Source organism: Sander vitreus, chromosome 22 (assembly GCF_031162955.1).
Source record: "Sander vitreus isolate 19-12246 chromosome 22, sanVit1, whole genome shotgun sequence".
Taxonomy (NCBI): domain Eukaryota; kingdom Metazoa; phylum Chordata; class Actinopteri; order Perciformes; family Percidae; genus Sander; species Sander vitreus.
The window spans coordinates 11,997,029-12,019,788 of NC_135876.1; the positions used below are offsets into that span (position 1 = coordinate 11,997,029).

The 22,760-nt window shown below is 39.4% G+C and overlaps 1 protein-coding gene across 1 annotated transcript in view; it reads left to right on the plus strand.

The window, feature by feature from the left end:
• The window catches only part of cntnap2a (contactin associated protein 2a), a 349,283-nt gene that overhangs the window by 163,556 nt on the left and 162,967 nt on the right, over positions 1 to 22,760 (plus strand). The window contains exon 4 of the mRNA XM_078280725.1: positions 15,699 to 15,846. Within this exon, the coding sequence (XP_078136851.1) occupies positions 15,699 to 15,846 (148 nt within the window). The remainder of the gene's footprint in view (positions 1 to 15,698; positions 15,847 to 22,760) is intronic.

The following is a 22,760-nucleotide window of genomic DNA, read 5'->3' on the forward strand; positions in this document are numbered from 1 at the left end:
ATGTATTTCAATGGGAAGCATCTTTCACGATTGTCAATGAGAAGATGACGTAGCATTAAGAGCGACTACGGTAGTGAGTAGTATGAAAGCCCAAAAATCTGCATAGGGAGGTTGGTTGGGGTGGTGGATGGGTCAAACAGCACAGGACTTTCACCCAGGAGACCGGCGATCGTGTCCCGCGTGTCACGTTTCCTAAACCCAACCGTCGCTTTCTTCTTTTACTAAACCCACCCGTCCCGTTCTTTTCCTAAACCCAATCGTGCCGTTTTTGTCCCGCGTCCAGTTATTGTTTTCCTAAACCCAACCGTCCTGTTCTTCTTTTCCTAAACCCGACCTGTCCCACTGTATACAGCTATGCAATTGTTGGTATTCTAAAAACATTCTGACCATCACGAAAAAAACGAGATAAACATGTTTGTGTACACGAATCAAATAGATTCAATTACGTGACCATTTCACGAACTGCCGAGAGACTGTCTACACACACCATCAGGAAAAGTTTAAATATAAAAAAATATTACAAAATCTTAAACCTTTATGTTAACAACCATGTGCTCATCAATTACAACACAAGCTACGTTTCTGACAGAAAAATGTTTTGCTTCACTCTGTTTATATCCATATGAATGTATTCATCTTAATAGTAAAGAGCAAATTTCCAAGTTCATAGACTGATTTATTGACCTTTTTGTGAGGTTTAAAGAAAATTACAATACTTAAATTGACTACTGTTTTCTACAGGTCTGCAAGTAACCATTATTGTGACCTGTACCCTTTGGGCCTTGTGAATGGGGGTTCGAAAACAGCAATTAATGTCAGAGGATATCTACAATGTCATAGTTAAGAAACTAAAGGGAGAGTTTGATGTTTCCCGAGCGTACAAGAACGCAACAAAATACTCTAGTGAGACTGTGGAAGAAAAGGGATCTTTGAGCTGCCCTCTCAGCAGCCACACTGACATAACATAATGGCTTAATCATGACATTAACATGCTATAGCCTAATATTTTAACATACAAGTAAGCATTTTATTGGCACAGCTTGTTGATTGTTGAGGGTACACAAGCTTGTGTCCAGGCAGAGTATCTTTGAATTGACACCTCACTTGCATGGAAAGAAAACACTGGTCAACTAATGTGTGGTCAGTGGGCATGTCCTCTAAAAGGTATAGAGCCTCAATGAAGATTCATGTACACCATCACACTTTCAGTATGAAAAGATCTAACGAATCTTGTTCACCAGCCACAGAATTAAAAGCTCTAGTTTGTGTGTGTTTTCATATGTGTGCATTTTTGTTTGTTGCTATGATATTAAGCTCTGCATTCAGCCCCGAATAGCGTCATCATTATTCTTTCTTTTAGTGCTGTAAGCCTGGATGCAGTGACAAATATGGATCACTTACAGTTGAAAGTAAATTAAGCTGTTGTTTTTGTGTGCTGCATTAACCCTGATGTATTGCCCGTAATATTTCTGCAAAAAACTCCAAAACACATTCATCTTGGATGTATTTGTAACTATTGCCAACTTTTTCTTTCTGTTTTGCCTCAATGTAGGACATATATATTGCTTTTTTTAATTTATTGCCAGTGTAATTCAAAAATATTGCTTAATATTGCTTATGTAAACAAATACAGAGCCAATAAGTTTAAGCTGGGCATATACCATCAATAACCCCCACTGAAGTAACAAACAAAACTAGAGCCATTTGTTTCTCTCTTTCTCTTGTCTTATTTCAAAGAGGCTTTGGGATTGCAACAATCTACATTAGTGCGCACACACATACATGCACGTGTGTGTGTGTGTGTGTGTGTGTGTGTGTGTGTGTGTGTGTGTGTGTGTGTGTGTGTGTGTGTGTGTGCGTGTTTCTGTGTATAAGTGGTGATAATATCGGAGCTATCAGTGCTATTGATCAAAGGGACGGGTTGGTATGGTAGGGCGCTAAAGCCAACTTAATGTTACACACACACACACACACACACACACACACACACACAGCTACCATCAGGCCCTGTTTCAGCCCATTCAATCACATTCGGCTCAATCCCATTCACCACTGGATGAGGTTCACACAGCGATCCCCAGAGAGAAAACCACCTGTCCTGCAGTCTTATGCATGGTGATTCTATTCAGGAACATTTTGCCACCAATCGGATGACTTCACTCTTTCACTGGCAAACTGAGAGGGCAACTTTCAGTCAAAGTGGCAATGTTGATGCTAGCTTAACTGTTGTGACTGTGATACACTGGGGATGATATTGGTAAAAGCCTGGCAACGGCAATATTGGTTTTGTGAAAAGTAATGTTTCTAATGCCTCACTAATGTACCACTGATGAGTCACAGGACATTGACGAATCACTGCAATAACTAAAATTGGTCGATCAGAGGACAATGCCTAAGAGACATATGTGAAGCTATATGTGAAGTGTAGTCAATTCTGTGAAAGCACAGGAAAAGAAAAACATTCTCAGTCTGACTGCACATTAAAACTCAATTAACTTAACAAACATTTAAAGTCACATTTTCCTTTTACACACTTGTTTACCATAACTTTTATTCAGATAATACCAGCAGGCCCTGTCTCCCACTGTCAGATTCATATTTATTAATGTGGATGAGAAGCTTGAAGCTGCATGTACACCATTTGACAGTAATGTATGTATCCAATAAACTAGCACAACCAGTGCCGCAAATTTTAAGCCGATACAGGATCAAACAGGGACATGTTAATGATGGTTTCTCACTGGACCAAAGAAAAATAGCCCTATATGTGATTTTTGGACTACGGCATAAATTCCTGCCACCCAAAACTGCTGCACTGTGACTGGTTTCTTTTCCGTAATGTATTATTGTAAATGTCTCTTTATATGACCTGATATGAGGTGTGTAGACAGCACAGGGTTAGATTGCATCCAAATTCTGCATGTGTGTGACTTTGTTGGTGTCAGCGGCTAGATACAGTAGATATTGCATAGAGAAAAGGGATATTTGAGATTAACAGTGGCATATAGGGCTGAAACGATTCCTCGAATAACTTGAATCATTCGATTACAAAAAATCCTCGAAGCAAAATTCTTTGCCTCAAAGCTTCATTAAATCAATGTAATTAAGGTTGTACGGCTCACTGTGTTTCCGCACGGAGGATAATTACTAGCGCACATAACAGGTTGACGCTTCTGTGGACAAAAGACCGTTTATATACCGTCTATGCACGAGACTGAGATTACAAATGAACGAAGACGAAAATAGCGAGGGTCTAAGAGAAGAGACAGGCGAGAGAAAACGACAGAAAGTTTGGAATCATTTTAAGCTGCAAACATGCTACTACATCATCTTTGTAGAAAACATCCAGTCTACTCATCCATTCCACGGAGCGAACCCGACACAAGGTAGCTAACTAACGTCTGCTGCTCTCGTCCACCGCGCTGTTTTAAACAACTAGCCTACAGCATGCTACTCTGCAAATAGCGATGTTTTACCAAAACGCTAAAATGAGAGCTGTCGGTTTGTAGTCTAACTGTTTATTAGTTTGCTACTAATCTTTGGAAACTTAGCTGCTGCCGGAGACAAACCGGCTCCTCCCCCCAGCATGGCCACTTAATATGCACGTGAATGACGTCATCATGCCGGTGATGTCTGCATTCTTTATTCTTTCTCCTCACTCAGTCTTAGCCTTCTTAAAATGTGTCCCCCAGAACAGTGTAGTTGAATAGCCCTGCTGTAAGCTTTGTACAGTCACATTTACCTGGGCTTAGCTCTTTTGCATATCCAGTGCAAAGAGAAGGGGAAGGGGGTGAAAAATATTAACATTTAGGCCACCAAAAATGTACTTGGAATTTGGCAATAAAAAATGTTGCTTTTTAAAAAACTGTCTTTTTGTATACAAGGTTTATTTTAGTACACAGCAATAATAAATATTTACTATTGCTGTTTACTAAGTATTTCTTACTAAGTATTTCTTAACCGATTACTCGATTAATCAATGGAATAATCGGTAGAATACTCGATTACTAAAATAATCGATAGCTGCAGCCCTAGTGGCATACGACCCAAATAATGTTTTCGAGCCTCTGTGCTTGGAAACACATTACTGACCTTGTTATCTTGTCAGCTGGCCTGTGAACCATTTTGGCCTATGCTTGAAAAAAACAGAGCATAAGGCAAGTGATTTATAGTTACCCAAAACTCTTGACAGGATTACTAATCTAACACATACTGTATCATACAGTGGTATCGCTACTTTGGATCTTCACATGCTGTGGGATTAACACTTCTGTTCTATTTCACAGCTAGATAGAGGGTCATCTAGGTCACCTGTGTAGTGGAAGAATTTCCAAAAGGCTGTAGATATACCTATAGCTCTAAATATCCTACAGCAACTAGATTGCAATGTGCACAGAGCCTTCCAGACCACTACTCCTTTTGTGGGTATTTCAACAAGGGCTTCCGCTGGTCAGTGGTGGAAGAAGTAGCCTACTCAGATCTTTTACTTAAGTAAAAGTACTAATACCACACTGTAAAAATACTCTGTTACAAGTAAACGTCCTGAATTGAAAATGTTAATTAAGTAAAAGTTTGTAAGTGTCATCAGGAAAATGTACTTAAAGTATTAAAAGTGACACTCAAAAATCCTTACATTTTAGAAACTGGAAACATGTTTAATCGTCTAATCATTTCAGCTGTTTTTGTAGGCCTATATCTTGTTGGGTAGTTTAATTTATAATAAAACATCGTATTTTATAAACGACATGTGTTTTGTGTGCAAAAATTTTAATTTGTAAAGTAACTAGGGTTGGGTATCATACAAAAGATTTTGTTTCAGGTACCGATACCAATACTGTGACTTCGATACTGGTTCTTAAGTGATACTTTTTTCAATGCCAATTTAATAAAATCCATTTTAACAAAAAGAAATTACAACATTAGGGCAAAAATTGTTTTATTTATTTTTCAGCTCCTAGGTGAGCCCCTTCTCTGTGCATAACATAGGGTTTTACCTACCTGCCTCTGTGACGTGTAACAGCCAATCACAAGCATGATTAGATCCTGGTAGAAGCATGCTGCGTGCTTATTGGCTCACTGACGCTGATGAGATTTACTCCTTAGGTATTGAAAGCATTTTTCGATACTTGATACTATAGAGGCAATTCGGTCGGTGCCTAAAAAGACTGAATTCAGTACCCAGCCCTAAAATTAACTAATAACTAAAGCTGTCAGATGAATGTAGTGGAGTAAAAAGTACAATATTTCTCTCTGAAATGTAGCAGAGTATAATAGAAAGTGACATGAAAAGGAAAAGACTCAAGTAAAGTACAAGTACCTCAAATTTGTTCTTAATACAGTACTTGAGTAAATGTACTTAGTTACATTCCACCACTGCCACTGGTGGGGGTGTGTTTACAGAAGGCAGGCAGGGAATTTGTTTCCCACCCAACTGACCAGTAATATATCTCTTTGCTGAGGCTTTTGTTCATTTACAACATATTCTTTTCACTCATTATGAAGTCTAGTTGTATCGTTTCAGTGTGTAAGGATCACAAAAACAAATGGCGCACTGGAATTAGTTATTATGCAGATCTTTTAAAAACTTACAGAGAGCTGTACACAAGGCAGAATACTGTGGAAGCGCGGTTGCGAACGTAAACTGAACGCAGTAAAGTTCATTGTTGTCTCCATCAGTGTGCATCTGCCGCACAGACATCCTACTTGTCACCAGCCGCAGAGCAGGCCACCCCAGACACAGGGCCTCTCTGTCAGCTGCGATTGAAACAAAGCTCTGGTGGCCGCCTCCTCCTCCATACACTGTTGTGTCTCCACAGCTCTGTATTCCGCCTCGTAACTGTACCAGCAAATATCTGATTCCAGCATTATATCAGGCTACTAGGACTTTTTCCTATCGCTAGGGAGGAAACTGTAAGGCAAACAGATTGTTTAAGACCCTGAGTTTGGAGACAGTTTTGTTGGAAACAGGCCTTCAAAGCATGTTTCTAAAACGACACTCATACTGGAGTAAAGGTATTTATCTCTCTCCTCCTCACTTTAAAAAAAAATTACAACTTGATTTATTTATCTGTGATATTATAATATATATTATATATTTATATTGATGATATATTGATATATTATATTATAAACTTGAGTGATTTTTACCAGTTGTAAGATATAAATTGCCCTCCGTGTTTTTACATGTGATTAAATACAGACATGAAGTGCCTCTTGCATTTCCATTTCCATTTAGGCATTTGGCTGAGAAATGTAAGTGGACATTAGTGCAAGGGACAAGAAAGACAACACCAAAGCATAGAAACATGAATAAAATTAGTTAGTGTAAAAACAAAGAGTGCTCAAAATATCTTGCATATTGCTTATTAAGATTTTATTATATTATATATATTATTTATTTTATATGTATACCTGTATGACTATATAACATATATGTATAACAACAAACTAGTTTCAAGTGTTTCTGAGGGCCATTTGGTTACAAAGACACACTACCATCTTTCAGTAACTACTGGGCTACTGGAAGACCCAACAGCTGTTTGTTGGGCAATTTTAGCATGAATTACACACACTATATTGGAATGCACTTAGGCACATACCTACAACATGCCCAAATATATTCTGGGGAGACCCCTGTGTTATGAAGGACCAAATGCCTCACTTGTAGACGTGAATCTGCATCCTGCTAAATGTCAGCTTGTAATTGAGTGATTGGGAGGGGTGCTCCAGATCTCAGCAGGAGTGCGACTACACTGTAGTTTCACTTTGTATTTGCCATGCTTTCCATGTAAACTATATGTTTTAATTCTTGAAACTAACATCGCAAATATATTTTAAAGCTTCACTAATGGAATGGAATATTTTCCTTTCCTTGTGAAGCTTCTGACTAAAAATCATGTTTGTGTGAGTGGGAGATAGAATGAAGTGTTGGCTTCGCTGCGATAGTATCAGGAGTAGGAGAAGGGGAGATATTACGTAAACAGAAATATTTGACTAATTTATTTGCTCTAATTATAGCTGCACAATCTAGCAGCTACCACATCCCATGTTACTGATGTTAAGAAAACCCTTTAATTGTTGAATAATGATAGCCTTTCAATAACTAATCTTAAAATCTATTCAACCAGCCCTATATTCCACTCAAACCTTCATACTCCTGCTATGGTTTGAAGTTGACCACATGCACAGCATTAGTGGTTCTATCAAAGTGGTGTTTCACATCAATGACACTGTGAGAAACAAACAGCCATTATTGTTAAGTCAAAGTATACTTGAATGCCTGTTTTCTCTCTTATTAAGCATCTATTACAAAATGTAACGTGTAGAGGCACACTACATTCAAACATACATTGTTGAACTCAATCCAGTTGTATCCAAGTTGCTATGTAATGAGTCAAGTCGCAGATGGAGATGATGCATAGCTACTACCCAAACTGCAACTGGTACCAGCTGATAAAACGGATTGGAGAGGGGATCAAAGGAGATTATTTATGTCAGAGGAAATGAGGTGCACTCATTTGATATTAATGCAAGATCTTTAAGAGGTTTAGCATTCAGTTTGATGTGTGTATTAATAGATATTATCCTCCTGTTTTGATCCTGACTCACATTGACCCAGCACATTAATTGCTAAAAGAGGCAACCGAGCACCCACATGCATTAAAACAAACACACACACACACACACACACACACACACACACACACACACACACACAAAGACAGTATGACTGTCCTCGCCGTAGGGTCGTCTTCTAGTGTGTCTTCAGATGGCTGTACATTCCCATCCGTGGTGCAGTGTGGGCAGGGAAAAGTGGAGGTGGTGAGTGGTGGAGGAGGCTTTTTCTCTTTTTCCTTGCTGTCGGTGCTGTCGCTTTGTCTCTGCGACACGGTTGAGTTCCATTTCCTGGCGCACAGCTCCTTCCTGCACAGTTGTCTTCCAGCAGTGCCTGTCCAAAGCGATGTGCTCCACACACACGCACACATTCACTCAATGACTACTGCTGACCAATTGCCGTTGGCCATTGTAAATGAATGATTACATCCAGCATTAAAGTCCAAACTGTTTGAATTTAACTAATCAGACCACAGAGGAACACATTGCTCATAGTCATGGATATGACTTGTACAGCTTTTTTTTTTTTTATCTATATTGATTTAAAAGTCTCTTCTAACTTTCGGCTCTATATCTTAATCCGCTGCAGTGACTTCACAGGCCTTTTTAATGTCACTTCACACCATTCCAGATAAGAGTTGTATGGAAATTAAAAATTGATGAGTGTGAATAACGAAGATGATGAATTAAAATAGATAGACACTTCCCAGTCATGGAAGTCTCTTGTGGTACAACTTGAGTGGCTGCTATTAAATGTTAATAGCAATATCATGGACAAGGTACTTGTGGCAGTGGCAGTGGACAAGTTTAGTCAAAAACACATTTATCATGGTATGGACTGAACTGTCTCAGTGTTTTATGAGTGTTAACAAAATGTTTATGGAACCCATTTTATATTAACAGTGGTGCCCTAATAAACAATTGAAAAAGAAGGTTTTATTTGGTCCACAAGACTGTTGTTGATGAGTGGCATCTGTCTGACTAATTTTGCTAAATAGAACTTGCCTCTTTCCAAATGGTTCTCGAGGAGGAGTCAAACGTGAATGAGTGTGAAAATGCTGGTCTCCTCAAGTATCATGTAAAAACACACATACACTCAAAAATAATGAGTTGTTAGCATGCGCACATGTATGCCCACACATAAACACGGCACCTTAGCTCCATGTGGTCTGTGAGGTTTTATAGCCGAGCCAGGGAGGCAGACTTCACTCCATCAATGTGTTGGTCCCTGGTGAGCAGAGGGCAGAGAAAGTGCCAAATGTTCACAGCCTGAGTAATGGGATCTTAAAGCTCTATTCTTTCCCCCTGTGTGTGTGTGTGTGTGTGTGTGTGTGTGTGTAACATTGAATTCAGTGCAGGAGAATATTTTGCACACCAATGACGATTTAGTGAAGTTAGACGGAGAAATACTGATGATGGTGTGGTGCTTAAATGTTTCCTAATTTGTGCATAGGCCTTTCGTTCTTACGATTACTCTGCAGTTATTAATTCTCGAAAATGAAAGGGTATAGAAACGTATTTGCAGGAATTGTTCCTCATATTCCAGCTAATACTGTATGTGAAGCAAAGAAAAGGATTCCAGTTCTCTTTGTCACCAGCTCTATGGTAGCTCCTTTTAGCAGGTGAGAGCAGTTAATGAGAGACTGCACAGAATGGTAACGCTGCGGCACATGGCCCTGACAGATACAAAGGGTTATAATAATGTACCAGCTTCAGAAAGAACATTGGACACAACGAGCTTGTACAAAAAATTAGAACTAAGTATAAAAGTATTTGTGCAGAGAAACCACAAACATGCACAGAGCAAAAGATGGACATAATACAGTAACTGGTTATTATTAAACATGCAGATGTGTTGAGCAGTTCAAGCTCAGTGTTTTTCCTCAAATGGAGGCGGACCGTAGGAAAAGATGCAGCAAAACAGGAGTAGACAATAATATATCAATAATATCAAAAGCTACTAAATACAAATAAAACTGAGGAAGATAAACATTATATTATATTAAGAAATAACATATTTTCGGATTATACGTTTATTAATAACAAGGAATTGTCAGGAAGAGGGAGAGCAGCCAATCTAAACTATACAAAAAAACAAAAACAAATGATAGTCGACAATGACAAAACGTTACAGGATACAGCACTGGTGAAGCTCCTCATTCAGCCCATCTGGAGCCATAGACCCAGATAAAAAGCCCATTTAGCTTCTGCCCTCAGCAGAACTTGGTTGTGGTCTCCACTCCTAGTGGGAGGCTTGATTGACTGTGTAGCCCAGAATTTGTATTCTGTGAACAAGTGTCAAGAAGTGGTTAGCCAGAGGAGATGAAGAATCTCTCCCATTGAGACAGCTTTTTGCGTTCAATAAGGCCTGTTCCCATTTTGCTATATTTCAAAGACATATTGTTTCAGGTAAGGGACATAAACAACATAAAGCTGCCTATGGGAGCCACAGTCACATATTTAAGTTAGAACATTTTCCACTTTTGGGATTCATACACTGCTTTAGTTTGTTGAAAAGAGGGTGGACAAAGCCATGTCCACACAGAGGAGCTAACTTGTCTAATGGGACAAGTGCTGTAGCGCTATTTTGTAGTGGGAGACTTGATTTGAACACAGCAGTGTATGGGGTTGGTGTAACATGTAAGAGTTACAGTGGGTTTCGCTCTGAAAACATCATGTAATTTGCCACACGTGCTAGTAGCTCTACTAACAGACTTTCTGTTTTTCTCAAATACGCCTGTGTTGTAGGCATTCATACACAGTCTCAGTGATGTGTCCCTACACTTCTTAATAAAAACAGAAGATTATTAAAACATTTAAAAGATTCATGACTTAAATTTAGCATTACTACAGTTCGTCCTGTCTTGGCACAGTAGAGGCACATACTCACGCAAACACAACCACCCACAGGGCTTCACAGAAACACAAATTTCTCTATGGCCCTTCTGTTTTGTCCTGTTTACTTGTCGATAAAAACAAAAGACCAGACCAAGCTGGACTGATTTCCCCTGCCTCTGTTAGGAAGGAGCACACACACATGCACACACAATGGCCCTTACTCTGGGCTGGTCTAACAAAGCGTCCAGCAGCAACAAGCAAACACCAGAAAATAGCTTTCACTTGTTGTTTCTCTGTATCTGGAGATCTGTTCCCTGGAAAGGCCTGTCTCTGGCTGTCAAAACAGAGACACACAAACACAGACACACACTCACACACATCCAAATAGATATTCACTGACACACAGAAATGACAGATGCACATTCAGTAAATGAAAAACATGCTGCCAAGGAGAAAGGGTAAGTTACTGAGGTGTAGGAAGGAGGGAAAGCAGCTGAGCAAGTAGATAATGACTGTATATGCACATGTGTGTGTATGAATGCCCGGGTTTGTGTATGGGCACAAGCATGCCAACATGCATGTGAATCTTGTTTACATGGCAAGTGATCTGTGTCCATGTGTGTGTGAGAGGGAGAAGACCACAAGGGGTATTTGTTGACCAGCTGTAATAAATTGATTGGTTTGTTGTTTTTGAATGACAGCAACCCCAAATGCCCAACAAGGACACTGGCTGGCTCTCAGCTTCCCTCATTATTTTTGTTTTCCAAGTTTCCTCTCATTGCTTTTCCTCCACTGATCTCATGGGTTGCCTAAATTATGTGACAGCTCGTTGCTGTTTTGATTATCATCCAAGGTTTTCTTTACTAACTTTGCTATTTATAACTTTTAAAACACCATGTTCAGTTTTTAATATGTATTTGTAACTGCATGCCATATGCATGCATATCCTCACAGAAATACAAAAAATAGGAGTAAATATGTTTCTGTTTGAATCTACTAAGGATTCACAAATATTGTTCTTTTCTTTATGGAATACTAAAGTACATTTTCAAAAGTAGTTTGACAGATAAAGCATAATTATACATCAATTTTAGACTTAAACTTGTGGAGAGAAACACACCTATCCATAAAAGCATGTGTTCGCACACACACACACACACACACACACACATACAGTGAGTAAAATCTCAAAGTTGCCTCAGGCACTTTGTGGCCTTTGTTGACGTAAATTACCTCAGTTCTTGATTAAACAAAACGTCAAAGTGTCTAAGCTCTTAAGTTGCCTGGCGCTTACACACCCATACACCGACATAAACAGTTACACATACACGCATACACACAAAATGAAGTGAAACACACACACACAAATTCCCAATTACTCATTGGTTTGCTGGTTAATGATTTGACTTTGGAGGAGAGGGAATTAAATGGTTGACTAAGCAGACTTTTGAGAGGTGTTCAGCCTCCACAACTTTTCCTCGTTTTCATCCTCCTCCTCCTTTCTTCCCTATCCTACCTTCTACCTTCTACCCTCTGCTCTGCATAGTAATGACTTTGAATTGAGCTGTTCATTCAGCCAAGCACAGATAAGTGCAGAATAGCGAGATGAACACAATAGAGAAATAAAAGAAGAAAGCTGGAAAAACGGTGATGGAGCTTTTGGGTGGAGCCGAAAAATGGTTTTGTTCCCTCTCTTTGTAACCCTTTCTATCTCTTATACCTTGATGGGCAAGGAGATGAGAGTATCGGCTGGACAAAAAGAAGTAAAGGTTTCTGCATGCAGTCAGCCAAATCCTCAGTAGATATGCAGTATTTTGAGTTTAAAACTATGAAATGAGCTTAAGGGGGATATTAGGTTTTAACGCTGCCGAAAGGGTTTTAAAAGGCAAGATGGTGTGCGGGTGGTCGTGTGTATGTTTGCTCCCTGTGTGCATGCAGATTGATGCATTTGTGCTTTTTGTACTTCAAATCCTGAGCCAGGACCACAGGCATTTGGAAACAGTATAGGGAAGGATGAATATGCAATAGAGAGCACAAGATATAAAGGAGGATTTAAGAGATTTGACAGGGAAAGAGAAAAGAGAGATGAGTTTTGGAGAGAATATCTGAGAAAAGTACCAACAACTCCAACATTTGGCGCTAGCCTCAGTTGTTAAAAGAATATTTTAGTTTTGAGTACTTAATTTTTAACCACTTTTTCTTCTTTCAGATGCTTGTTTTATGTGTTAGCATGCAATTTGAAGGTATTTTAAACTGTGAATGTATATTAGGTCAACTGCAGCTCTGAGGGCACTGCGCCTTATAGCCTTGTCTTAAGTTTTGGTCAAAAGTGCACCGTAAACCGGAAATTAATTGAATATTAATAAAATGTATTTGTTTATACATTTTAGTGGAGTTACACCAGTTGTCTGTCTATTGGAATGTTTTCCTGCACTTGAGTAGAGTTGCCATTTGATCTCACAAAGATCCATGAACTTAGGAAACCTAACCTCACCATTGGACATATATTCAAACTGCATGCAGAGACATAAGAAATGCATTCATTAGTTTATCTGACTTTGGGTATGCAGGGAAAAATAAATAAAATCCCACAAAACTAAACTATCCCATATGCTCATGAACATGAATTTGATGATTAAAATCCTTTGGAGCCACTCAGTTGTCTGTCGACATGACAAATTGTTTCCCTTCTCTGAATGTGACATGGCCAGCACGAATCCTGTATTAACTAGAAATGTAACTTTTGTAATGGCTGGTGACATATATACAGTACTGTTAGTGTGTGAGTGAGCAGCATGGTTGCCCTTGAGCAAGTCACTTAACCCAGATCTTTAGGACCTGTGCACCTGCAGAGACTAGAAGCTGCAGTTAAAGTATACTGAAGTCTCCCCGACGAGTCATGTGGAGCTGTGTGAATTTGAAGCAGGTGCTAATAAAAAAAAGTGTGTGTGTTTGTGCACTCAGTTAACCTTTCATGGATAAATAAAGATTAAAAATGAAAGTGGGGGAAAGGCACAGAGGAGATAGAACCACTGCTCACCTCATGTCCCCCCGCCATAGTAGAAGTTCAGTAGTTCTGAGCTTAGTGTGAACTCTTGACCATCTCCTCCTTTTTAGATAGCCTATCTTCAGGGGTACATGCCTGGGTCGCTGAGGAGTCAGCTCAAAGCAGACTGTCTAAGGCTAAGCAGAGCTTTTTCTCCCCACACTCATCCACTGCCCTGCCCACTTCATGTCTTATCTAGAATAACACATGGCTGTGTAGTGTCTAGCTCTCGTCTAGTTACCTGCTAGGCTTTTAATGATGCTTCTCCCAAATGGTTTGTGCTAACTGTTTTGTGGATATGTGGGTATAAGAAAGCATGGAGAACAGGGTGGTAGTGGTGTGTATGTTTGTTTCAGAGGAGCACAGAGGTGAAAATAGTTCAGGGACTGTGGTGAGATGGATTAGCGGGTGGTTAGAGGTCCTCCCCATCATGTGCCAGGTCAAGTGAAGGAAGAGACACTGAGTGGGAGGAGGAAAGAGAAAGAAAAGAAAGGAGTTGAAAGAAGGGGTTGTGTTAAACAGTGCATTTTCTGTTTATAGTACTTTGTCGGTACGCTAGGTTTCTTCTTCATTGTTCCTTTTTATTGAATTTTACAATATACATAGAATTAAAACACACACAAAACCTGACAAAAAACAACATTCCCAACCCACATTGAACATACCCAACCACCCTTCTGTCACTCCATGAATTAAGACTCAGGTTAATAGAGGAATGTGCAACGTGATATGCAGAAACATTACAGTGTAAACAACGCAAAGACAGAACACAAGGCACTTGGTATTGCACAGTGAAGTTGAGATATGAAAAGTCATTAAGGCACAATAAGCGGTGAAACAGAGGCAGCATGTCCGATCACGGAATGTCAAGAGTCACACCCAGGTGTGTACAAAGGGTAATGACATGATAATTGGAAAAAGTATTCCTGTACTAGTGTGGAGGGTTTATCATAAAAGTCAAAAAAGATCTCCACACTTTTCAGAGCCCTGTAGCGAACACCTGATTTTTTTCAAGCTTCAGGTTATACGACACATCCCTTATCCAGTGGAAGACTGAGGGCGGGGCAGCATTCTTCCACCTCAAAAGTATCAGGAAGTACCATTCAAGAAGGGTAGTAAAGGAAACTACTGTATGGCCCACAGTAGGTACCCGTATCCCCTCGGTAATAATTCCAAACAGTGACAGAAGAAGGTCTGGATCAATTTGGACTGCTAAAACTGTAGAGAGAGCCTCAAAAATGCCCCTCCAATACACCTCTATGTTGGGGCAGAGGGTGCTCTTATTTCTACTGTGTGAACAAAAATACATACGTGCTACATTTATACATTCAGTTGCCCCTCTCTAACAAGATTTACCTATGCCGTTGCTTTACCCAGTAGGTCAGTTTAATATGTATTACAACAATGCAGAAATTAAGAGAGAGTCATAATCACATCACAACAAGAATGAAACCCAGGGAGTTAAACCTTACCTTTGCTGAAGGCTTTAAGAGTGGCCCCCGTACTGTTAATGTTGTTCTTTTAGTGTTCCACTGCCATTACATTTCTGACAAAGAACTGACAAATTAGCAAATATAGTCTTGTGTCCTCAGATCCTTACCACTTTATTGTTGCTGCCTTTTCGTTGTTAGCTGACTATGAATTCTTTGGTAAACTGTTGCCATGCTGTTGCTCCAGACACAGCAGGAATTCTTAAAGTTAAACGTTCTTTAAAGGTGCATGTAAGGAATGTGTAAGTGTTTTGATGTGATTTTACACACAGCAAAAACAAATACAGTATAGTGTTTTCTCGAGGATGAGAACTGCACTAACTGAATGTGTAGAACACAGTGCCAATATGACAAAGAACTACAAACCTCATCAGTCACAAGCCCCTGTCAATCTGTAATGGGACGATGTGAACAGGGACTTTCTTACATCCACTTCGAGGTTGAATACAATATGCAATTTCCTCTTCAAATCCCCTGCAGTTAGATTGTCTTATGGCGGGCGTATTAGATATGTAGACTCTTAATTATTGTGTATGTTTTGTGAGTGTGCACCTTTAGGGCAGGATGTGGTGAGTGGAACAAATAATCTTGCTCCTAGTCCCAAAGCTGCTTGTTTGACTGCAGGCTTGTGGCTTTGATGTATTTAATTTCATTGTGTGTGTGTGTGTGTGTGTGTGTGTGTGTGTGTGTGTGTGTGTTTGTGTTCACAGGCCTTCTCTGGGAACTCCAACTCGGAGAGCTCAGTTCGCCATGAGCTGCAGCAGGGAATCGTGGCACGCTTCCTGAGGCTCGTCCCGCTGGACTGGAGCGAGGAGGGACGGATTGGTCTGCGCATAGAAGTCTATGGCTGCTCCTACTGTGAGTGGAGACAAACACACACACACACACACACACACACACACACACTAAATATACTCACTCCTTTCATGTATATTTACTCCAATACTTTGTCTAGTATTTCCAACAAGTATTATTATTATTATATAATGATGGATCTATTGGGAGAGCATAATGATGGTTAGTCAGCTCCAATCATGTCACAATGGGTTTTTCTTCATTATGAGCTAATTCTGTTTAGGAATCAAAAACAAACCCAGTGTGAAAACCTGCCTGGACATGATTGCACGCACGCACATACGCACACACACACACACACACACACACACACACACACACACACACACACACACACACACACAAATGTGCAGATATATGCAGAGCACAGCTACAGACTGACAGACACATACAGATGCACACACACAATCACTGTCTTTCGCTTTCTAACAAATGTATCACTCAGGGAACTGACTCTCTTGCAGCTTTGCTCTCATCCTATTAAATGCTGCCAAATTGATTTTGATAACAATTTTCAATTAGGGCTCTGCATAAATTACTGTTATAAGTGACACACGTACATCCTTCACTCCGGAGATGTGATTACACTGTGTGTGTGTGTGTGTGTGTGTGTGTGTGTGTGTGTGTCTGTGTGAATACAAGGGTATGTATTGCATTCCAGTCAGCCCTCAATACCCTTTGATTATATTTCCCTTGTTTCATTTTCTTCCCATGTTCAAAGAAAAGCAAGTCAGTAATGATATGGATGACAAGATGTGGGACTACACACACACAGATGCACACGCGTATGCACAGAACAATAAAACACAGAAATCTAACCCACTCTAAGTTTATATCCATCACCTGTCCCCTCCAACATAAACATTCCTGCACTCACAAACAACTTTGACAGGGAAATAATTCACTTCTATGTGACTGCTTTTGTATTATAAAGTCAACTTGTAGCTGTTGTGTTTTTTTTAACCAGAATAGCTTCTACCCTTGTATTCCTTAACATCATCTTAATTTGGGCTACAAAAACTGAAAACAGAATTTGATTTGGGAACATCTGCCTTGTTATTTAATGTCACATTTTTTTAAAGACACCTTTTATTTTAGGCCACTTCCAACGTTAGGGAGTGTCTTGCAGGTTCACCATAATAATGCTGTTATGCTTTGCAGTGACAATAAAGAAGGTAGAGAAGATATATTTGTTTTATAGATTTCAAACTTCAATACAACAAGATAAGCATGGTAGCCAGCAGTATAGGGCCTGCACAGATCATTTCATAATTTATCAGCATTCTTTACTTACTTTTCCAAATACAGTATAAAACATGGCATTCAAGTAAGACACAATAAGATATATTTCTCAACTTTAGAGAAAGAAATGTAGGAATGGTCAATAGCTTACACATCAGTTAGCTGGTGATTGACAAATCACCAGCGGGTTTGTGTTTGAGTGAAATTAATTTTTTTGGCCGGACTGACTAACATACCTGAAACACAGTCTATACTATTTATTTCATAAGTATTTTCAGAAATGGTTACCAGTTGACTTTAGACAACAGAAAAAGTTGGAAAATTTAGTTTGATCCAAGTAGGCTTATTAACTGACATTAGTTTGTCACTAGCTTGTGAAATGTAAAAGTAAGTACTTAGAATGAATCAAGACTAAATTTGTTGTAGATTTGATGTATTTATTCTGCAGCTTCTCCACCGACTGGTCAGTAGTCTTCAAACAATGTGTCAGATATTAATGTTTTTATGAATGTTTCTGCTATGGATCTGTTTAAATGAAATATGTACTGGCTGTAATTGTCATCTGTTTTGTGCATTCAAAATGTTATCTCTTTTTATGATTATGGGCTTTTCCACCTTTAATTTGACAGGACAGCTAGGTGAGAAAGGGGGAAGACATGCAGGAAATCGTCACACGTCAGATTCAAACCCTGGACCTCTGCGTCAAGGCATAAACCTCTCAGTATATATACGCCTGCTCTACCTACCGAGCTAACCCGGCCACTCAAAATGTTATCTCTTTAAGTCACGGTTTCATTTGCTGTCCAAGCACTGATGACGCAATAAAGGGTTTTATCACTAAAAATGCTATTGCATCTGCTGTCAAGGAACAAAGCAAGGTCATTACATTACCCTTCAGCCAGCCATTCACCACCGAATACGAGATACAGCAAATATGTACACCAAAATTCCCCAACAGACACAGCGGTAGAATTAGACATAGAGGTTTAGAATCTGAAAAGATATTTCACTTTTTTCTGTCTCAAAAACAACAAACAACAAACTACTGCTGACGTGACCTAAGCCAGCATCTGCCCCAGTGGAGCTGCTTGTGGGCCAGTAGGAGAACACTGTGATTATGGTTAATTCCCAGATGTAAATGGATTTCAGCTATGTGAAATAAATCATGATCATGTGTGCACTCACTAGCTTTCTTCTCATAGATCAAAAAAAGGCACTTGTAGTTGGATAAATTTTTAGGCCTGAGGCTTGTTTCACAAAAGCAGAATTTATAAATCCAGGATAACTGATAAAGCGAGGCTTGACCTATAGTCTAATCTGTGCAGCCTGGCTTGGTGCGTTTCACGTAGGTCAAGCCATACTGAAGTATTTTGGATAGATGCGCGTTCACGGCTTTCCTTAACAGACCGCGAGGTTGATAACAGATTTACTGATGTTAAAATGGAGAATACGCATTGTTCATACTTTACACAGAGTGAGCAGCATCTTCTTGTGGAAGTATGGTAACATGAAACACATTTGTAAAGAAACAGGCGCTGTAATGAAACAGCGAGAGAAAGTGTGGCAGACGATCGCGGACCGACTGAATGCGTATGTAGCCTAATAAATATACATTTGCTGACCACTGCTCTGAATTGAAATTCATACCATTCAAGGATTAAGCTACTAATCATTTGCACAAACTAATTGTTGTACTCTTTGCCTTAAAAGTAAGCAGAAGATTCTTAGGAAATATAGCATGTAGATACATTTTCTACAACTCTAGAATATGATGCCTAGATATATCGTTTCTCTCTCTCTCTCATGGGCTAATATATAAATTTCCTAAATCATATTAACTTCCACTGCTCGCTTTTAATGCAAAGTGTTCAACTGTTCGTTTTTGCAAATGACAAGTGACTCATTGAATGGTTTCAGTTAAGAGCAGTAGTTCATAAATGTATATTTTGAGACTATCATTTTATGTCAGTCAGCTATTATCTGCCACACTTTTTCTCATGTGTTTTTTTTTGTACATAAACTATTTGTACTACTGTAGAAGTTTGGTATCATTCCAGGCATTATTAGTGGGGTAATTTACAAGATACAAACGTGGATCCATTAGTGCCTGCACTAAGCTAACCAGCTGATAACGCTAACTCGACCAACGTTATAACAAGGGAAAAAAGCTTAGGGGGGGTTGTTTGGCTCGAGGTCAAGGTGCAAAGCAGCCTAGGGTGAAATTACTCCGAACCATCACTTTAATCCTTTATTGTTAAAGAATATTAAAAAAAATAATCAACTAAAATAATTTAAGGTGCATTGGTCCACCATAGAAACACACATGTAGAGCACTTTAGATATTGCCCTTAGTAACAGACTTCATTTAAAACACATTTGGCAACTTTATCAGCCTTTTCTAATTATCTCAACAATTGCCATAATATATTCACCAAACTTCTAACAACAATATAACCAGCAGTCTTCATACATCAATATAACATTAACAATGACTGTCACATTAATAATTATAAAAAATAATGTGCACAACTTTAATTAATAACAGTACTTAAATGAACAGCAATATGCACATGTTGTATTTTAATGCAGGCTGATAACAATAGGGTAACAGCACTGCTGAGTGAACAGAAAAGGCCTGGTGAGGAGCAGGCTAGCTGTACAGAATAAATCTCCATTGTAACTTAGGTGCCTCTGCTTTTGTGAAACCGAGTCAAGACTAAATTGAGCCAGGATAACTGTGAAATCCCGGCTTAATCTGCTATCTAGGTTTTGTGAAATAGCCCCCAGGTGTCCTTTCATTGGTAGACAGTGTTTGACGTAAACAACAATACTCCTGAAAGAACATATCTGTTCCTAAACCAAATAAGCACAATATTTCTGACAGATATGAATGTTGTCCACCACAAGCTGACTGATGAAACACATATTAAATACACAACACATAATCAGTTGAACATATGCCTACAACCCAGATATGAGTGATAACAGAGAGAGAGAGAAAGTTGCATACACACAGACACACCTGCACATGAACACACACTCCCCATGGTCAGAGTTGTCTGTCAGCTGTGTTTTGAGGTCCAACGGTGTTTCCTCATGATTACGCTGTCACTGCTTCTTTCTTCAGCATTCAGTCAGGAAATGAGAACTCCCCCCAACCCTTCTGTTCTCTCACAATCAACTTCTCCTAAATGTTTTCCTGCTTCCCGATCCAATGATAAAACAGAGAAGGACAGTGTTCGGGCAACGACAAAGAAAAGAAGGCACCAAATAGAATTAGTAGGAGGAGAAGGAGGCAGATAAATATAGATGTTATGTTCCCAGCATAATCACCAAATATGTTGATTGTAGATGGTAATTCTAGGTTTCGAAAATGTATGATAATTAAATGCAATACCATGTTATGACTCATCTAGGACTGTGCAATGAAAGGCTGTGTGTGTATGTGTCTGTGCCAAAGGCTGTAAAGCAGTCCTGAGCCACCATGCTTTGGAATTTACACGCTCATTTCCATTTTAATTAACATAGGATCAACAGAAAATCAATTATTTCATCGATGAGTCAGGGAATAGTAGAGCTGGTGTGTGAGAGAAGGGGAAGTCAGACGGAAACTGAGTACAAATTAAATTTTCTATACAAAGCAATCACTGTCATGCAAGTAGAATTTCAAATAAATGCAAGCATATCATATCTGACTTCAACCTGCGTCCCATTTATGCCAACAATAATCTAAATCAGCTGTCAGGATGATGTATTATCGAAGAAATGTACTTATGTAGATATGTTTATTGTTAGCATTTATTTCTGGAGCAGGACTGAGGCCAAACACAGAAACAGCTGAAAGAGCCTCAATGTAGCCTACAGGCTCTGAGGTGCAATAAGTACAGGGGGAAGGGGGGAGTACATACATTATTACAGTACAGGCCTGAGACCAACAGTTCTTTTCATTATGGATAAATCTATTGATTATTATTTTCATTACTTCTTTTTATAATGTTATCTATAGAATATCAAAAGCAGTGACAGAATTTATACCAGAGCTTAACATCTCACATTTGATTATTGTGTCTTACCAACAGTCACAAAATGTAAATACACTTCTTCCAATTATATGACAACAACCAAATCCTTTAGTTGGTAAAGGTAGATCTCACTGTGAGTGACCTGCTTTTGTGCTCACAGCCACCTAATTTGCTGCTTGCCCATTGCCACGTTGCCATGGATACAATTTAACATCATAAGCACTACATGCACCTTCAATTAGCCCTGACATGATGCAGGTGGCATCCCTGTGGTATTGCTTTGCGTTGGCTGATTTCATGTCTTCTTGCTTTATTCAGGCAATTATCCAAAGTGATGCAGGAGACACATTCGGTGACAACATGTGTAGAAATGATGTACAATAACTATAACATGATATTTTCCATTTAAAGTGGAGAATGATTATGAATATATAGTCTTATCTGTAGACATTTTGTTTGGCATTGGCATACCATCAACATTCATTAAACAATTTCTCTTTGTGGCTCTACACACCACACCCAGCCACCATTGGTCAGGTAATATGACAGTGATGTACTGAAATCAACTTCTAATTTTCAGATGCTGATAAATAATAACAATGTATAATAATAATAATAATTTGAAGATTGCATTGGCTGTCACAAGCAGCTGTCTATATTAAACCTCTATCTCAGTCACCGTCTGTCGCACTATGTTGGAAAACCACCATCTGGGTCAGGATCCAAAATGGCATGGTCTCCTGGGTCAGGGTCTAATAAACCTTGGCCATCTTGTGTGCATGCCATCACAGCTGCCCTGGCTACAGACCAAGTAGTCGTCTCTTGTTACTCTGCGTCACAGTGGGTCAACCTCTCGCCCTCTTTCGCTGCATCTCACAGTCATCTGCAGGTGGTGGAAAAGCCCTCCAGTCTCCATAAAGTTTCCCTCCTGACACCAAGCACTCAGCTGAGCTGGCAATCATTTTCTGAGCAGCACAACTAGATCTGCAATATCTCATAAAACAATTGGAAAACTGTCAAAGCAAATGAAGTGATGGAAGGAAGAGGGGGAATTAAAGAGGGAAGCAAAAGAAAAAAAGAGTGGAGCAGAGAGGGAGGAATGGAGAAAGAACTAGTGAGGGAACAAGAGGAAAGTGTCAAGCAGCGAAGGAGATGGAAAGATGTATTCTACCCAGTGAGAGGCAGCATGGGATCATTTTGGGAGCACTGAAGTTAGAACAAAGGAAACAGATGTAATTTCCTCTTACCCCCCTCTCCAGGTGTTTATCATGAAAGGACAGACTTCGGCATAGTTTTGTGTGTGTGTGTTATATAAGTGAGAATGCAAGAGAGAAGGTAAGATTGAGGGACTGCGTGACTGCGCATGAGTGTGTCTGTGTATAAGATGATCTGATCTTTCCCGAGCTCTGTTATCCTATCATAGTCTGCACACTCTTCTCTACCTTCACAAACCAATCACACCACACAGACACGCACTCTCCACTAACCACTTGAACAGTTGGGGTTACGATAGTAAGATTGAAGAGGGCGTCAAGCACTGCACTTTATTTCCTTCTCAAGATCTGATTGCCTGTCTCCTTCTGCCCTTTGTCCCTTTTTGGCGATGTAAACCTTAATTTTTACATACAAATGATCTCAGTTGGATTTCATTTT